This window comes from Hydra vulgaris, chromosome 13 (genome assembly GCF_038396675.1).
Source record: "Hydra vulgaris chromosome 13, alternate assembly HydraT2T_AEP".
NCBI lineage: Eukaryota > Metazoa > Cnidaria > Hydrozoa > Anthoathecata > Hydridae > Hydra > Hydra vulgaris.
This window is the reverse complement of record NC_088932.1, coordinates 34712581-34729559: the sequence shown is the minus strand read 5'-3', so window position 1 is coordinate 34729559 and position 16979 is coordinate 34712581. Positions and strand designations below refer to the sequence as shown.

General features: G+C 28.7%; 1 protein-coding gene and 1 long non-coding RNA gene across 2 annotated transcripts; one reads left to right on the top strand and one right to left on the bottom strand.

The window, feature by feature from the left end:
• Positions 1–1699: 1699 nt before the first annotated feature.
• Positions 1700–2836, top strand: LOC136089424 (uncharacterized). Its single transcript, XM_065815413.1, has 2 exons — positions 1700–1949; positions 2199–2836. Exons 1-2 carry the CDS (start codon positions 1726–1728, stop codon positions 2452–2454), a joined length of 480 nt encoding a protein of 159 aa, XP_065671485.1. The 5' UTR covers positions 1700–1725; the 3' UTR covers positions 2455–2836.
• Positions 2837–4238: 1402 nt separating this feature from the next.
• On the bottom strand, positions 4239–4956 carry LOC136090174 (uncharacterized). Its single transcript, XR_010643225.1, has 3 exons — positions 4835–4956; positions 4506–4750; positions 4239–4320 (listed from the first exon to the last, which is right to left on the bottom strand). It is a non-coding gene; the product is annotated as an uncharacterized LOC136090174 (long non-coding RNA).
• Positions 4957–16979: the final 12023 nt, after the last annotated feature.

Below are 16979 nucleotides of genomic sequence, written 5' to 3'. Positions count from 1 at the left end.
TGCTGTTTTTTCATCTACTTTGAACTTTCCAGGTAAGTCAGAATGTGAATTGTAATATTTATATAATTTAGTATATGTTTTAGTTTGTATATAATATAGTTGTGTTATAATACAACCATAAGGTATTATAGTATAGATATATCCTATAGTTTTGTAGTATGACAATAAATAGTTATTGAGATAACTTAATGATATATATGAGAGTTATTAAGATAACTTAATGATTATATATGATATATCCATATTAGTATGAATATTTCATATAGATTTGTAGTAAGCCAATAACTTAGTAAGTAAGTTAAGTTACCTTAATAGCTATTTATTGTCATATTACAAAACTATATGATATATCCATACTATATTAACTTATGGTTGTATTATAATACAACTATATTATATACAATACTATACAAATACTATATACAAATCTATATACAATAATATTATTGAAGTATATACTTTATACTCTTGTCTCTCTCTCTATTATGTTACTCTCTATTACTATATTACTATAATCTCTCTATTACCTCTAAATATTCTCTAAATATTACCTCTCTCTCAGAAAGAGAGAGAGTTAATATTTGTGCTAATATAGATGCAATATTATTTAGGCATTTTATTATATAAACAGAGTAAATGGGGTTTAATGCCCCATAGGGCTTAATACCCCACTTTACCCTACATATAATAATAATGTACAATATTCATCAAAGTCTTTTAGTAATAATATATATTACTAATACATGTACATATATTAAATTTAATATACACATAGATTTTGTTACTATATGTTACTCATACATACACACGTATTTAATATATGTGTATGTGTGAGTAACATCATTGTTACTCATACATTTTTACACACACATTTTATTATAATAAAATATGTGTATATTAAATTTAATATATGTATATATATTAGTTATATCAACAGCGTGTTTATCAATAACGTGTTCATTGCGCATAATAATAATATTATTATTAGGTGCAATAAATACGTTATTGATTTAAAATTACTAATTTAGTAATATATACAGAATAATATTATATGATTTTATATAGAATAGCATATTAAATTAGCTATTTGAAATGCTATTTGAAATATTCTAGTTAAAATGGATATTCAAATGATTCAAGAAATTGAATTCCAAAATCAAAATTGGCGAAAGGCTCATCGTGCTGTCCTTAATGATTTTTCAGATGTTGAATGTCGTCAGAAATTTCGTTTACCGTTGCGTAAAATATCTGAGATTGTTAACACTCTACAGGATGATCTGTCTTCAACAACTGGCCAAAACAATTCCATTTTACCAGAAACTAAAGTACTTGTATCTTTAAGGTTTCTAGCAACAGGAAGCTTTCAAAATCCAATAGGTAAGAATTATATTATGTGTATATATTTATATATGTTATTGAAATGTATTTAAAAATACTTAAAAAAAAGTAAACATGTTAGCTAATGCTTCACTTAATTGATATTAGTCCAGTGTTTAGATTATAAATGTACGTTCTTTAAGAGACAAAAACCAAACATGATTTTTTAAATTAACAGAACGTATTAATTTTTTTAGAATAACTGCAATTTCACAAAACTATGTATTATTTTGTAAGGTTAAAAGTTAAGGTCACACATCTTGTATAAAATCACAGTTTTTATTCAAGAATTGAAAGAAAGAAGCTATGAAAGTTTATTATTTTTTAATTTTAGGCGGCACTTCTGAGATGAGCCAGGCTAGCACTAGCCGAATAATCCATCAGTTTTGTGAGTCATTTATGCAACACTACAGCTACCTTGTCAAATGGTACAGTAGTCAAGAAGAAATAACTAAAGTGAAACAAAGTTATTTTGAGGCTTGTGGAGTAAAGGGTCTTTTGGGCCTAATTGATGGTACAATGGTGCCCATCAAAGGAGTCACTGGGGCTGATGAGCCAGCTTTTATTTGCAGGTAAAAAATAGTTTTTAAATGAGCCAAAGTAATCTTTAAATAGGCTTGAGTAGTATACAAATTACTATTAAATTATATGATTGACATTTTTAATTTTTTTTTATTCAGTATTTATTACTGTAGGATCTAAATGATCATATTGAAGAGTTAAAATTCTAGTTCCTAATTATAGTTATAGTGTAATTATACATTTTAACTTATAAAAATTCGTTCATTTTGCTTATTAATATGTTTTGCTTCATTTTTTAGAAAAGGCTATTCAGCTATAAATTGCCAATTTGTTGTCGATTATGATGGACAGTTCAGAGATGTAGTAATTAAATATCCAGGATCATGTCATGATGCTTTTGTTTATTCAAATTCTACTTTAAAACAAACGATGGAAGCTGATCCAGTTGCAGGTTTTCTTTTTGGTGATTCAGGATACGGGTTATCGCCAGTCATGATTACACCATTTAGTCCTGCAATTACCCCTGAGCAAAACCCACTCAAGGGTTCGAAGTAGAATATAACGTTGTATTGGCAGTCTCAAAAACAGGTGGAGATGTCTACTTAAAAGTGGCGGAACTCTTCAATATTCTCCTACCAAGTGCTGTTCGATCATTTATACTTGTGTATTACTTGAGAATATGTGCAATTCATTGGGTTTAGAAGAGCCAGATAATGTAGTAGCTAGCGACGATGCAGTTGGTAACACTGAGATGATAACAGATAATAACAGCACTGAAAATAATAGTAATTTTTATCACGTTGGTCGAAGACAAATCAACCAAATTCGACTTGGTTTAACTAGAAGAAATGATTTGAAAAACTATATGTTTGCCAATAGACATCCCCATGTTTTATAACGTTGTGTTATTAAATAAAACTGTTATTTAAAAAAAAAAGCTTTCTTTATTTAAGAAATTTAGTGTGTAAAATAAAATCTTTTTTTAAACTTTAATAATGATATTTATGTCTATGTTTTTGTGCGATGTCTACGTCTATAAGTTCATATGGGATTGTATAAATTAATTTTTGTTTTATTTTGAAAAGATGTTAAATTAATCAACAAATATAAAATAACATTCAATTTATTAAAACTATAATATTGATTTCATTATTCTAAGATGCTATTAATGTGCAAAGGGTCTTAAAAATTTAGCTTTTGTTTTTAAATCAACATTAGAACAAATTATTTTAAATCAATAATAGAACAGCTATGCTATTCACTTAAGAATTTTTTTTGTTTCATGTTTCATTTTTTGCCATTCGAACATTCGTTTTTAGCTAATGATGAACATTTTTAACTATTATTAGGTAATAAATAAAATTAATAACAAATCAATTTATTAGATAATATGAATTAGATAATGTACATTTATTAATTATTTGAGATTGCTGAAGCGATTTCTTTCAGGGAATTAGTCGTCTTTTCAGATGACTCCGCGAGACTTTTTGTTGACTCTGCAATGCATCTTAAGGTGTCGCCAATACTTTCCAAAAGTGGTTGATCAGTTAGAATAGTTGGCTTAAGAGCAGACGCTATTTGCTGTCCGGTTTCAATAATTTGTTGACCAAGCTTGGACATGTTTATCATATAGTTATCTACATTTGATGGCGATAACTTTCGTTTTTTAGAGGACTTTAGTGACTGTTTACACTCGACATTCTAAAATTAAATTTAAATTCGATGTTAAGAAATAAAACAATTTTAAACATAAGTAGTAGTTTATTTATTTTATTTACTTTTGTTGTAAAACAAAAATAATTTAAAGGGAGTGATGCACCTGTTTTGTGAAAATTGGCTCAACAGACGTTTTGTCTTGTATTGTCAAAAACGTAGGAGAACTAGTTGATGCAGTGGAACTTAGCAATTCTTTGGTAATTGAGGATGTATCGTGCAACAATGGCGTCTATAATTCAATATGAGTACTGATTACTGCCAAAAATTGAAAAGAACACTAGGGATCAAAATACAAATAACATATTTTTTGGGAAAATAATATAAAAATACTTTTTTGGACTCTTTTGAACTAGATTGCACTATATTCTCTTTGTAAATCTCATTATCATTGCAATCTGAAGACTGCATATTGTTGCTAAATTATACAAGTTATATATATATATATATATATATATATATATATATATATATATATATATATATATATATATATATATATATATATATATATATATATATTTAGCAAATAATAAAAATAAGCAAGAAAATTTATTAAACTACCGCATTGCACAAAAAATAGTTTGCATACTGATCAACCGTTTGTTCCTTTGGCTTTTGTGAAAAACTCCCTGATATCTGTTGAAAAATAAAGTCGTTATTCGATGTGGTAGGACTTTGAAGAGAGTCAATACCTCCAGTGATTCCCTGTGAATATATATGTATATATATATATATATATATATATATATATATATATATATATATATATATATATATATTTATATATATATATATATATATCCATATATATATATATATATATATATATATATATATATCCATATATATATATAAAACACACAAAAATTATATTCTTCTAAAATCATTACCATGTATGAAACTTTTGGCATCTTAGACACCATTTGCTGATCAATGGAGTTAAGCTCTTCCAAGCACCCCTCACCCCCGCCAGTCTTGTTTAGACTAGAAATAATCCGTGCTGCTTTTCCCTTGCTTTCAGATTTTTGATCAGATAGCTTCTTTTTACATTGTAGCACTGTGCGGTATGAACCGACAAGAGAAACCTGGTCTGCAATTTTACTCCATGCATCGTCTTTTGTAAGTTTTGAGATTGCTAAAAATAATTGAAATTTTTTATTAACATTAAAAATGTTTTATCATTATTATATAATATATATCTAAAATAAATCTTTTTTACAAGGAGAAAATTTTCCATCAAGCAATCTCTTATTTTCGTTATACAGCTTGACCAAAAGTCCTATCTGCTCAAGCGTCCAATTTTCAGCTCTTTTTTTAGAATCTTTCGTGATTTCTGACACTAGAGTAAATTTTAGCATCAACATATTTATCATAATGCCATAATAAAATAAATAAATAAAACGCCATACATAAATAAAGCACTAAACTACTTTTTTGTACCATTTAATATAAATTTATACTACTATTAATATTAAAAATGATTAGTAAAATATTTAGTAGAAAAAAAGAGTTAATAAAAATAAAAACCTACTTCTAAGCAGCAATATTTATTTATTACTTATGCTACTTTGAAGAACTTTATTTTGTTAACAAAAATAAGTATAATAAATAAAATATAATAAATAAGTCTGCAGATATTTTATAGTAATCAGTAAAGGCATTAAAAATTAATATGTACATTTATAATTTTTAATTATTTCCTTATTAGATCATTTGCTGAGTAAATAGTATATTATTTTAATTTAATTAATCAAGAAATTAGTTAAAGAAACATTTAAAATTTAAATTAAGTACGTGTATTTCCCCAAATAAGGAAAAAATTACTAGAAACATCTCTCTCTCAATCGTTCATTCTCCTTAATTCTCCATCTCATCTTCACTTCCTTTTTTGGGAAAATATACGTTCTTAGGTATAAATAATTATATAATAACTTAGTTATTATATAATTATATATAAGACACAAATGCAGATATAAATATATATAAATATATATATATATATATATATATATATATGTATGTATATATATATATATATATATATATATATATATATATATATATATATATATGTATATATATATATATATGTATATATATATATATATATATATATATATATATATATATATATATATATGTATATATGTATATATATATTAATATATAAATATATATGTATATATATGTATTTATATATATATATATATATATATATATATATATATATAAATACATATATATATATATATATATATATATATATATATATATATATATATATATAATATTTTTAGTAGATACCTATCAAAACAAAAGAATTTAGTAATACTAACTACTTATTCTATACAAATAGTTTTTAAATATTTGCGTAAGTTTTGGGTAAGTTTTGCGTAACTCATGCGCAACCTTAACTTTACGCAAACGCTACGAAAAAGTTGTGAATACCAAATAGTTACGCAAAAAATAGTTTGCGTAAGTTTTTCATAACTTTTGCTCAGCAACGCAAGAGTTACGGAAAAGTTGTAAATAAGCACCCAGCTGTTTAGTGATAGGCTTAAGATATGTGGCGAATGGGGTTATCCCATTGACACTACAACTCTACGACTCCTTGTAAAAGACTTTTTAGACCGGAGAGGGAAAAAAGTTAAGAGGTTTAAAGATAACCTCCCCGGCTGTGACTTTGTGAAATCATTTATAAAACGTCATAAGGAACAACTGGCCGTGAGAATGTATCAGAATATTAAACGCTCGAGGGCTGGTGTAACACCAGAAACAATTAACAACTATTTTGATGAACTGACAAATGAATTAAAGGATATGCCTTTATCTAATATCGTAAACTACGATGAGACGAATCTAAGTGATGACCCTGGTAAACGAAAGGTCATTATACGTAGAGGGACAAAATATCCAGAAAGAGTCATAAACTCATCAAAGTCATCTACGTCTGTGATGTTTGCAGCCGCTGCTGATGGCACTATTTTACCACCTTACGTTGTGTATAAGGCTATGCACTTGTACCAAAGCTGGACAGAAAGTGGGCCAAAAAACGCCAGGTACAATTGACAAAGTCTGGCTGGTTCGATTCCTTTTGCTTTGAAGATTGGGTACTGACGGTTGCTCTTCCGTACCTGAAAAACAAAACGGTTCGAAAAATTCTGATTGGGGACAATTTGTCTTCCCACTTATCAATGGAATCTATGAAGTTGTGTAAAGGCAATATTATCAGTTTTATTTTTCTCCCAGCTTTTATTTCCTCCCATTTCACACAACCTCTAGACGTAGCCTTTTTTCGCCCATTGAAATCAACATGGCGGCAGATTCTCGAAGAGTGGAAAAAGGGCCCAGGATGAGCAGAAGCAACTGTTCCTAAGGACAAATTTCCCGCGTTATTGAAAAAGTTGTGTGATTCATTGAAGGAAGAAAATGTGATCAGCGGTTTATTAAATCAGAATCCAGAAAACATTCAAAAGAACACTGAAGCTGTTGACAGGAGTTTCCAAGAGCTCCTTCAGAGTCTGCGTCATGATCAGACTCCTAAGATAAGGCAAAAAAGGACCAAAGTAAATGTGAAACCTTGCAAAAAGTATCGGTGTTGAGGACTTCGTCGTGGACGATGAGATTCCTCAAACTTTACGTTCTACTGGCCAAAACCCAGGTACCTCAGGTACTAAACAGATTCAGCCAAAGAAAAGCCGAAAGCGTGTGGAGATATCATCAGAAGATATTCCAATTCCAATTTGTTTTCTTACCGTAGGGCACATTTTATGTAACTTCTTTAGTTTTTGTACTCAAATAAATCATTATGTTGAGAAATAAATTTATTTGTATTCATTTATTGACCAAAAATCCATATTTGTCTGTTTCAATTCACCCTAAATTTGTTTCAATAGAAAAGCACATGAAATTGAAGTACTGGGTCTTTTCACCCCCATCTGCGGGGTGAATAGAAACACCATTTTTTTATTTGTTTTCATAAAAATGAAATAAGATAAAAAAAATGGAAATACCATAAAAAAATAGGTCTAACAGAGACCTGTATTTGGGGAAAAAATGGTGAACCTAAAACAACTACAAATATGCAAAATTTTAAACCAAAGTTGAAAATTGTTTCTATTCACCCCGTTTTACGGTAAGATTTACTCCATCTAAAGCCCCTGCAACCTTTCTTTCTCCTTCAGTCTTCGATTTTCATTAGCTTCTTTACTAGCTCTCTTCATTGTATCTTTCTCTGCAAGATTGTTATCAAGGGCTACGCCTGAAAAGGAGTGCAAAATGGGAATGGCAAAGGTGAATTCTTTCGCTATAAAAAAGTTTGAAAGACCGATTTTGTCAAAAAGAATGCTCGAAAAAGCAAGGAAAGATCTTGAGCAAATGATTAGCTTCAAAGAGAATATAGCTGGAGGTTTTGTGCTGGACGAAGTTGACAAAGTTTTATAGGAGAGAATTTCTCGCTTAGAGCTGAACGACCGAGAGAGTAAGCAAGTTTTGCTCTCTGTTGACTAAGGAAGAGTAACAGCAACTGTTGCTTTTATATATTGCGACAAACCGTCATCGTACTAAAATGCTTTGCCCATTCAGTGCTGGACCGGATCGGATACTTCTCTGAAAGCAAATTCAGCACTCAATACAAAACCTTAATTTATGCTGGATTTACGGCTTATCTAGGCGGTGATTTATCTTATCTTACGACTAATTATGGACTCAGTTAAAGTATGATTTATGTTAAAGTATGATTCTTCTGCCAGAAACCATTTAATTAAAGTATGATTCTTCTGCCTTCTCAGTTAAAGTATGATTCTTCTGCCAGAAACCATTTGAAAAGGGAAGTCAAAGTTGCCCTGATTTGATCGATTTTACAAAGAATCCAACTCGGGATGAAACTTTTAAAGTTTTTGTTAAGAATCGAAAGCTTGCTTGCATGAATAGCCCATTGATTGTTGTCCCAAACGAGTTAATTGTTCCTCCAATTCTACATTGCAAAATAAAAATTGGGAATGTGTTATTTGAAAAGTTCCAGGATAACGTGAAAGATTCGAAATTCTTCAAAGAAATAGTGCAAAGATATAACCTTAACGTGGATAGGAAAGCTGAGGATATTGTCTGCTCGAAATTTCATGGGAACGATGTAAAGAGATTGTGTGAATCTCTTCCCGATTTCGCCACAATTCCACTTTCTGATCACTCTAAACAAATACTTGCAGTATTAAGAGATTTTGACAAGTGGTCAAAAGCTGTTTCTTCAACAAAAGTGAATATTTCTTCTGAGAAAGCTGCTGTAATCGCATGCAAAGAAGTTCATTCTGCTTCTAGAGATTGTTGATTGACAGCTACCCTAGCGACTGGTCTTGAGACGGTTGGCGGTTTTGGGACAAGCCCTTTAATTCATGATGGTGATGCATCTCGAATTTTTTGTGCACAAAAATAAGTTTATCGGAGCAGGATCTGAAGAAGGAATAGTAAGTTTTCACAGTAAATTATCGAACAAAATAATTCGGCATAAGTTGTTCGGAGAAAATCGGTTAAAGAATGCCCTAAAATGGATGTTGCATTGATGTGTATTGATGTTTTGTTATCAGATTCCGGTCTAATTTTGTAATATTTTTGACAATCGATTTCGATGTTTCTTATTTCTTAATGATGTAGTTAATAAACTTGTTGTTTAAATTACAGTGGCATCTCTGTTTTGAAACATACAAAAAATTCAGATATACCGATTTGTAGAGCGTTTACTCCTCTTTAACTTAGTAATACATCGTGTTATATATATTTCAGCTACTTTTCGAGATAATCCAGAAAAACTGTCTTTTTTGGCCTTTTTAAGCCATTTTATAAGGCACAATTTCAGCACGTGATAATTTTTTTTGGACGATCCAAATTTTTTAGAACTTTCAAATTTTCTTAGCTGGATAATGTCTAAAAAATTGTAGGAATCATTTTTACGAAATTTTTATTTTACGCAACGTCGGACTCGTTGTGCGTCGGGTCGAGTTGTTCTTAACTTTTCCCGTTGAGTCGAGTGATTCTAAACCTTAAAATTCTAAATTCTAAACTTTCACCAGAAAAACTATTGCGTTTTTTAAAAATGAGATTTCTATAAACTTCATCGTAATACAAAACGTTTTACAATAAATCTATAACAGTTAAACTACTTCTAAACAAACACAATATAATAAGTCTAAATATAGTTATATAAGGCCTAATTAATTCATTATATTAAATAATTTTAAAAATTAATAAGATCACACTGAATGTGCTCTTTAAAGTATAAAATAAAGAATTTTAAGTAAAACAACATTTTTTAAATTTAAGCAACAGGATTAAGCAGCCGGTGGTCCTTCGTTTGACCGTCATTGCCATGAGTATTTTTGTTATTAATATAACTAAAGATGTCTTATGATAGGTTTTGTTCCTGATCCTAATCTTGGTCCTCTAAGCCTAATTCTCGGTAGATCAATGCTTAAGTTAGCATTGGGATTGGTCTTTATTTCAACTCTTGTTTTGTTTTCTTTTTGTCCGGCATAATAAGGTAACATTGCCGACATTCCTATTATACAAACGGACACGATAAGTAAATGATTCCAGCTCTCTATATGCTTCTGCTGCATATTCAGTTTATCTCAAATGTTATTTAAAACTGAAACCGCGCTTGCGCTGCCTTGATTGTTATCCAGATCACTAAAAAAGTAGCTTACAAATATTTAATAAACGTTCTTGTCAAACAGTTTATTTTAAATAAAATATATATAATTTTTTTTTTCTTAAAACAACATTTTAAAAATAAACTAAAAAGTATAAAATCAGCTATTTCACGGGACCGAAAAACTTTGTGTTCGTACACAACCTGTTATATCCATTAAAGTCAATGACTAAAAATAATGGGCGCTAATAAGAACGGGTTTTACATAGTTGCCCAACATTTTCAATTATTGACTTCAATGGATATTTCAAGTTGTATACGTACACAAAGTCCGTGGGTCCTGTGCGATAGTTTACCTTTTTGTCTGATTTTATAATGTGGCTTTTTAAAATATTTGTATATATTTTTAAATTATTAACAGCATGTATATAAATATTACCGTAGGCGGCATAGGCAGAAAAAATTGAGGCCGGGCAAATTGATTATTTCTACCTCACTCTACGTTATGACGTAGAGTGAGGTAGAAATACAAATTTAGTTAAGAACAGCATATGAATAATTCACATATTTACATTTTATATTACAATTTGAAGTTATATTTAGGATTGCGGATTTGAAGTTATATTTAGGATGGGATGCGCGTGGATTTTTTCCATATGTAGCCCATGTGGAATTATTATTTTGTCCCATGAGGGTTTCATTTGGAACATCCCACATGGGTTCCATATGGGATACACGTGGGTTTTTACCATATGTAACCCATATATGGATTATTACTTTGTCCCATGTGGGTTTCGTATGTTCAATCCCATATGGGATAGGGGTGGAAAATATTACAATATATAGATCTTAAATGCCACATATATTTTAAACCAAATGGTATAAAAGTAGTCAAATAGATAAATGAAAGTCAGAATGCTTCTATTTTAAGAATCCTTTTCTTTAAAAATTACTTTAATAGTTATTTAAATATAATCATCGAAGCTATCAGAGAGGCTTAACTTAATCTGGTATTTGCTACTTTATCCCATTTGGGATTCAAAATGTGTAGCATTTTTGATCTTTTAATTGTGATGTTTTCCACATATAACCTATATGGGATTTACCATAAACTATTATAAGGAAATTTTATAATATGAAAAATGTGTTGCAAAATGAATTTGTTTTAAAATAAATGCTGTTAATAAATACATTGAAAATAAATATTAAAATGTATTATTTTTGTTATGCGAATTACACGCCGTCTTCTGTCGATTGAATTAATTAAGTAAATCGCTTCGGCTTGCATAATACCAAGGTTTTTAGTATCTTCTAACTTTCTTCAGACATTTTCTAAAAAAAAAGTATATATATATTTAAATATATATATATTAAGAGAGAAAGAGCAAGAGAGACAGCAATTTTTATTAGGAAGCTTATTAGTCCAGCAATTTTAATTATTAGCCAGGTTGACAGGTTGAAGTCATTAATGACTAAAATATTTCACAAATATTAATTTCCTAATTTATTACTTCTAATGACTAACGTGTTATGGCTAATTGAACCCATATTATGGGTTATGAGCTTAATCCTATACAGAGAATCCTGAAAAAAAGTAATCAATCAGGATAAGTCGTTGAACAAAATAACAAAAACCAAAATCAAAAAATGTAAAAACCTACTTTGCAATGATGTAGACATTGGGTGCAATAGACACTGAGTGCAAAAGTATCTTTATTTTTTCGTCACACATAATATATTATTCTGAAACCAATTAACAAATATCTAAATTTCTATACGTAAATTTACACCTTTAAAACAATAAAATTTAAATAAAATTTTACTTTAAAACGAATACCATTAACATTTATTAGTATTTATGTGTTATTATTTTATTACTATAAATAAATAGTTTTTTTAATACATTTTATAAAATAGTCTTACAACTAATGGAAATAAATACAAATTAATAATATAATTTAAGCTTTATTTATTATTTCTAAATACGATTTTGTTAGTCTACAAAGTTCAAATCAGATTAGAGCATCGTTATTAGTTCATTGCGATTCGCACGTCTACCTCTGTCTCTCGAATTTATAAATTAGGTGGTCAAACCTTTCTCAGTAGATAGATTCTCCTCATAGAATGCTTTTTTCTTACACTTTCTAAAGAGAGAAATATGACAAATTGATTACTTTTTTTACCTAATTCAAAGCTTCATCTATGCATAATAATGTCAGATGATGACCTGGTTTATTGAATACCATCCCCCTTTTATCAAATACCATCCCCCTTTTATCAAACCCGGTCAATTTTTTGCCATCTCGCATTGAAAATGATGTCAGTTTTTGTTATCATATTATGATGGTATATATGAATTGTTGTTATAATATGCAAAATGCATATACCATCAATTTTTTCCTGTTTTAATTATGCATTTATTCTCAGCAGTACTCAATTGAAGAAAAAAAAATTGTTTTTTCAGATGACTATGCTTATTTCTGAGTTTAAATTATTTTTCCGATGATCCTGTACATTTTTAAGCAACAAAAGAAAGAAGTTTTTTTAACACATTGTTGGTGTAAAATACCTCTAAAACCTGCTCATAGATAGCATAAATTATTTTATTTTTTTTAAAATAAAGTGTTTTATTTTTTTGTTAATTCAATTTTTTAATTGACATTGTTTTGGTCTTAACATCCCTTCCCCATTGTCATTTATTGTCGAACTTTTCGGCTCACACTGCCCCTATATCTACCAGCATCTTTTATGAATGACCCCATAGCCTAAATAAAAAATGTATATATATATATACATATATATATTTATACATATATATATATATATATATATATGTATATATATATATATATATATGTATATATTTATATATATATAGATATATATATATTTATATATATATATATATATATATATATATATATATATATATATATATATATATATATTATTTTTATTTTATTTACGACACCTTTTGATATACAACAAAACCTTAAAAAGCTTACATTTACTAATTTGTTCAAGCATAACCTTAAAAATAAGTTTATAATAAATTATATATATAACAAGTTATACATATAGTTAACTATCAGGAGTTATATGTATAACTATATGCATTTTAACCCTTTCCTGCCGGGATAGTGATTTTTGACGAATTTCCGCTTTTTAACTTATCATAATAAGGTAGGTAAAAAGCAACGCTAAATTATCATAATAAGGTAAATTATCATAACGCTAAGATTATCGCTAAATTATCATAATAAGTAAATTATTCAACGCTATCTAATTAACTAAATCTATCTAATTACGCTATCTAATTAACTACCTAATTACGCTATCTAATTAACTATCTAATTACGCTATCTAATTAACAACGCTATCTAATTAACTAAATTATTCAACGCTATCTAATTAACTAAACGCTATCTAATTACTAAAAAGTAAATTAATCAACGCTAAAATATCATAATAAGTAAATTATCATAATAAGGTAGGTAAAAAGCAACGCTAAGATAAATATAAGATTTTTATTGTATTTATATATATATATGGGCAATTCCACGTAAAAGAGGAAAAAAAAAAAAAAAAAAAAATTATCGGCGACTTATAATAACTTCATTAAATTTATTTCCCAACTATTTAAGAATACTTTTAAGAAAAAAATTTTTAAAAAAAATAATTTTATCATACTATAACATACTCTTAAAGTTGTAAGGGTTATATGAGCATTTTTTGACGTTTATATATAGTTATGTTGTGAAGCGTTGAAAAAAGTTTCAGTGCTGTTTTTTTTAATAACTATTACTTCTAAGTTTGACTAAAAGGCAAAATCAAACATTATGCATAATATTTTTTATAAAAACGAACTCTAACTAGGTCTATAAGAAGAACATATTAATGAAAACAAGACGTTACGACCGTCACAAAAAAAAGTCGAAAAGCTTTTTCTATCCTTCGTATCGAACTTTTTAAAACTACAACCATGGTAAAAGTAAAGATACTCATACATATTTTATCATCGTTTCAAAAAAAAAACATTAAAATGCTTTAAATCACCCTTTCAACATGTTACTAAGTACGTTACGACCATCACGACACGTTTGCTTTTCCGTAACGGCTTCTTGACTTAAAAAATAAAAGTTTAAGCGCGAACGATATAATCCATTTCAAACGATTTACGTCATTTAAACCAAGTTATAATATTAATCAACTTTGTTTATTGTTTAATTTGCAGTTTGTTTATTCATTTTATTACTAAACTTGTTAAAGTTTTTTTTGAAACCATAAGTAACTATTTTCAAAAAATTGATGTAAATAATTTTTTTTTAAGAAATAAAAACTTTTATTAAAAAGGCAATTTTTTTTAGATTAAACGTTGTTTATAGTTTGCCCTGCAACTTTTTGGTTTAATCGATTTCGCGGTTGTTTTTTTATTTACAACATTTCGCGGGTTTTTTTAAAATATATAACGGAGCATATATCATAAACAGCAGCCGTTATATTTAATAACATATTTAAAATGCCAAAATCAGATGCTGAAAGATCGAAAGCTTATAGAGCAAGAAACAGAAAAGCTTTGTTAGAAAAAGAAAGAATTAGAAGTTATCTAAGGAGGCAGTTATTGACACCAAGAAAAGAAAATAAACAAAAAAATCAAGCGAAGGTTCGCAACCAAAGGCTAAGAATGAAAAAAAATTTAATTTCATAACTAACGTCAGTCTAAATTCTACGCAAGACAATTCTTATAACTGCAAATCGTCAATGAGAAAGGCATTACACGAGTATTTATTATATTAACATAAATTTTTTAATATAATTGCTTACACATAATTTGGGTTCTTTTATATCAAATAACATATTTAGGACAAAACAGGCTCTTCCAAAATCTCCAAATAAAAGACAAACTATTTTAGAGCAGTTGGGTGCTGAATATGGCCTATGCACTGCATAGGCCATATTCAGCACCCAACAAGGAGAGTGCCGACAAAAAAATTAAATTTAGTAAGTTTTGTGAATTAAGGCCAACATACATTCTTACGTGCAAAGATACACCACTTGATGTGGTAGTATTTATCACAGTAATTTTACTTATTTGTGTGCTGCTTAGGCAAGTAAAATACCTTTTCCTTTGTATTGCAATAAATGGTTAGAAAATTATGTATTGTGCAAGCCCCCAACGTACCAATGTTGGATAATGAAATGTTCATTGTGCTGTGATAGTAAACTATTGAAAGTTTCTTTGCCCGAAGAATCACCATGGATAACCTTGATAATGTTATAAAGTTCATATTTTTTAACATAATTTAATTGGTTTTATAGTCATTTATCTTTTTTTATTTCATTTATTGCGTTATTTGTTGTTTTTCATTTTTGGCTTTTTCGTTACGACCGTCACAGTTACGACCGTCACGACATAAAACTTAATAAAATTCATGGAAAACTTCAAGCGAAAACTATGAAACTTACCATATAGTAAGTTCAATGTGTAATTAAAGAACACAGCTAAGGATTTTTTTTCGCACTGAGTAGATGGCTGCATAAAGATTGACAAAGTTTATTTGTTTAGATTTGTCAAAAAGTAAGCGTTACGACCGTCACGCTACGTTGAGTTGATTTTTCAAATAAATTGAACACTTGAATAATTTAACTTTTGAATACTAAATTATATAATAGTATTTAACATTTCTGGAAATTTTCATGTAAATACCATTCTTGGTTCATTTTTAATGGCTAAAAACGCGTCAAATGTTACGACCGTCACTTGCGTGGAATTGCCCATATATATATATATATATATATATATATATATATATATATATATATATATATATATATATATATATATATATATTTATATATATATATATATATATAATTAAATAGACAGGTTTTTAATTACAAATTGACCTCGTGGTATTCAGCAAAACAATTTTTATTTTATTTTACATACGAAAACACTTTGCAATGAGAACATATACTCTGAGGTTTCGACTGAATCTCTTTCAAGCTACAAACCTCACACCTTCCCCTATTTTCTACGAAAGTAGGTCGGTGATTTGCGATCTATACAGCAAAGGGCTTTCAATCGATCAGCTGTATCTACGCCGCCCATGTAGCTATTATAATTTTCGACAGCTACAGGACATGTAATGGCAGACTTGGATCCAATTTTTTCTTTACGTAACACAGTTGCCGTGTCATTACCATAAAAATTAGATACTAAATATACCACTTTGTTATCCTTCCATTTCCAATATCCAATGAATAAATTTGAAAATTGATGATCACTGTCGCTCCTTTTCATTTGAGAATCAGCGAGCATATTTCCGGCTAGTCCTTTTCTATTACTTCGGATAGTTCCACATGCGTAGGTGTTCTTAGTTTTCAGTTTCTCAAGCAACGCAACAGACGAGAAAAAATTATCAAAGTATACTATCTTCCCTTTACTCCAATCTTGTTCCGTCAACTCCAAAACTACTTTCTCTCCCAAGCCATAGCCGGTAAATTTTGAGTTCAGTTCTTCGTCGTTTCCTTAGTAAATTTTTATCTTCTTTATATAGCCTCTCTGGTCAGCAAGACACCTTAACTTGTATCCCCTTTTTATTGGCTTCATAGGAAGATATTGTTTCAAGACAGACCTACCTTTAAATTTAATCATAGATTCATCTACACTCAGTTCGCGAATACCATTATAAATCTCTTGAAATTTTTATTGAGTGCA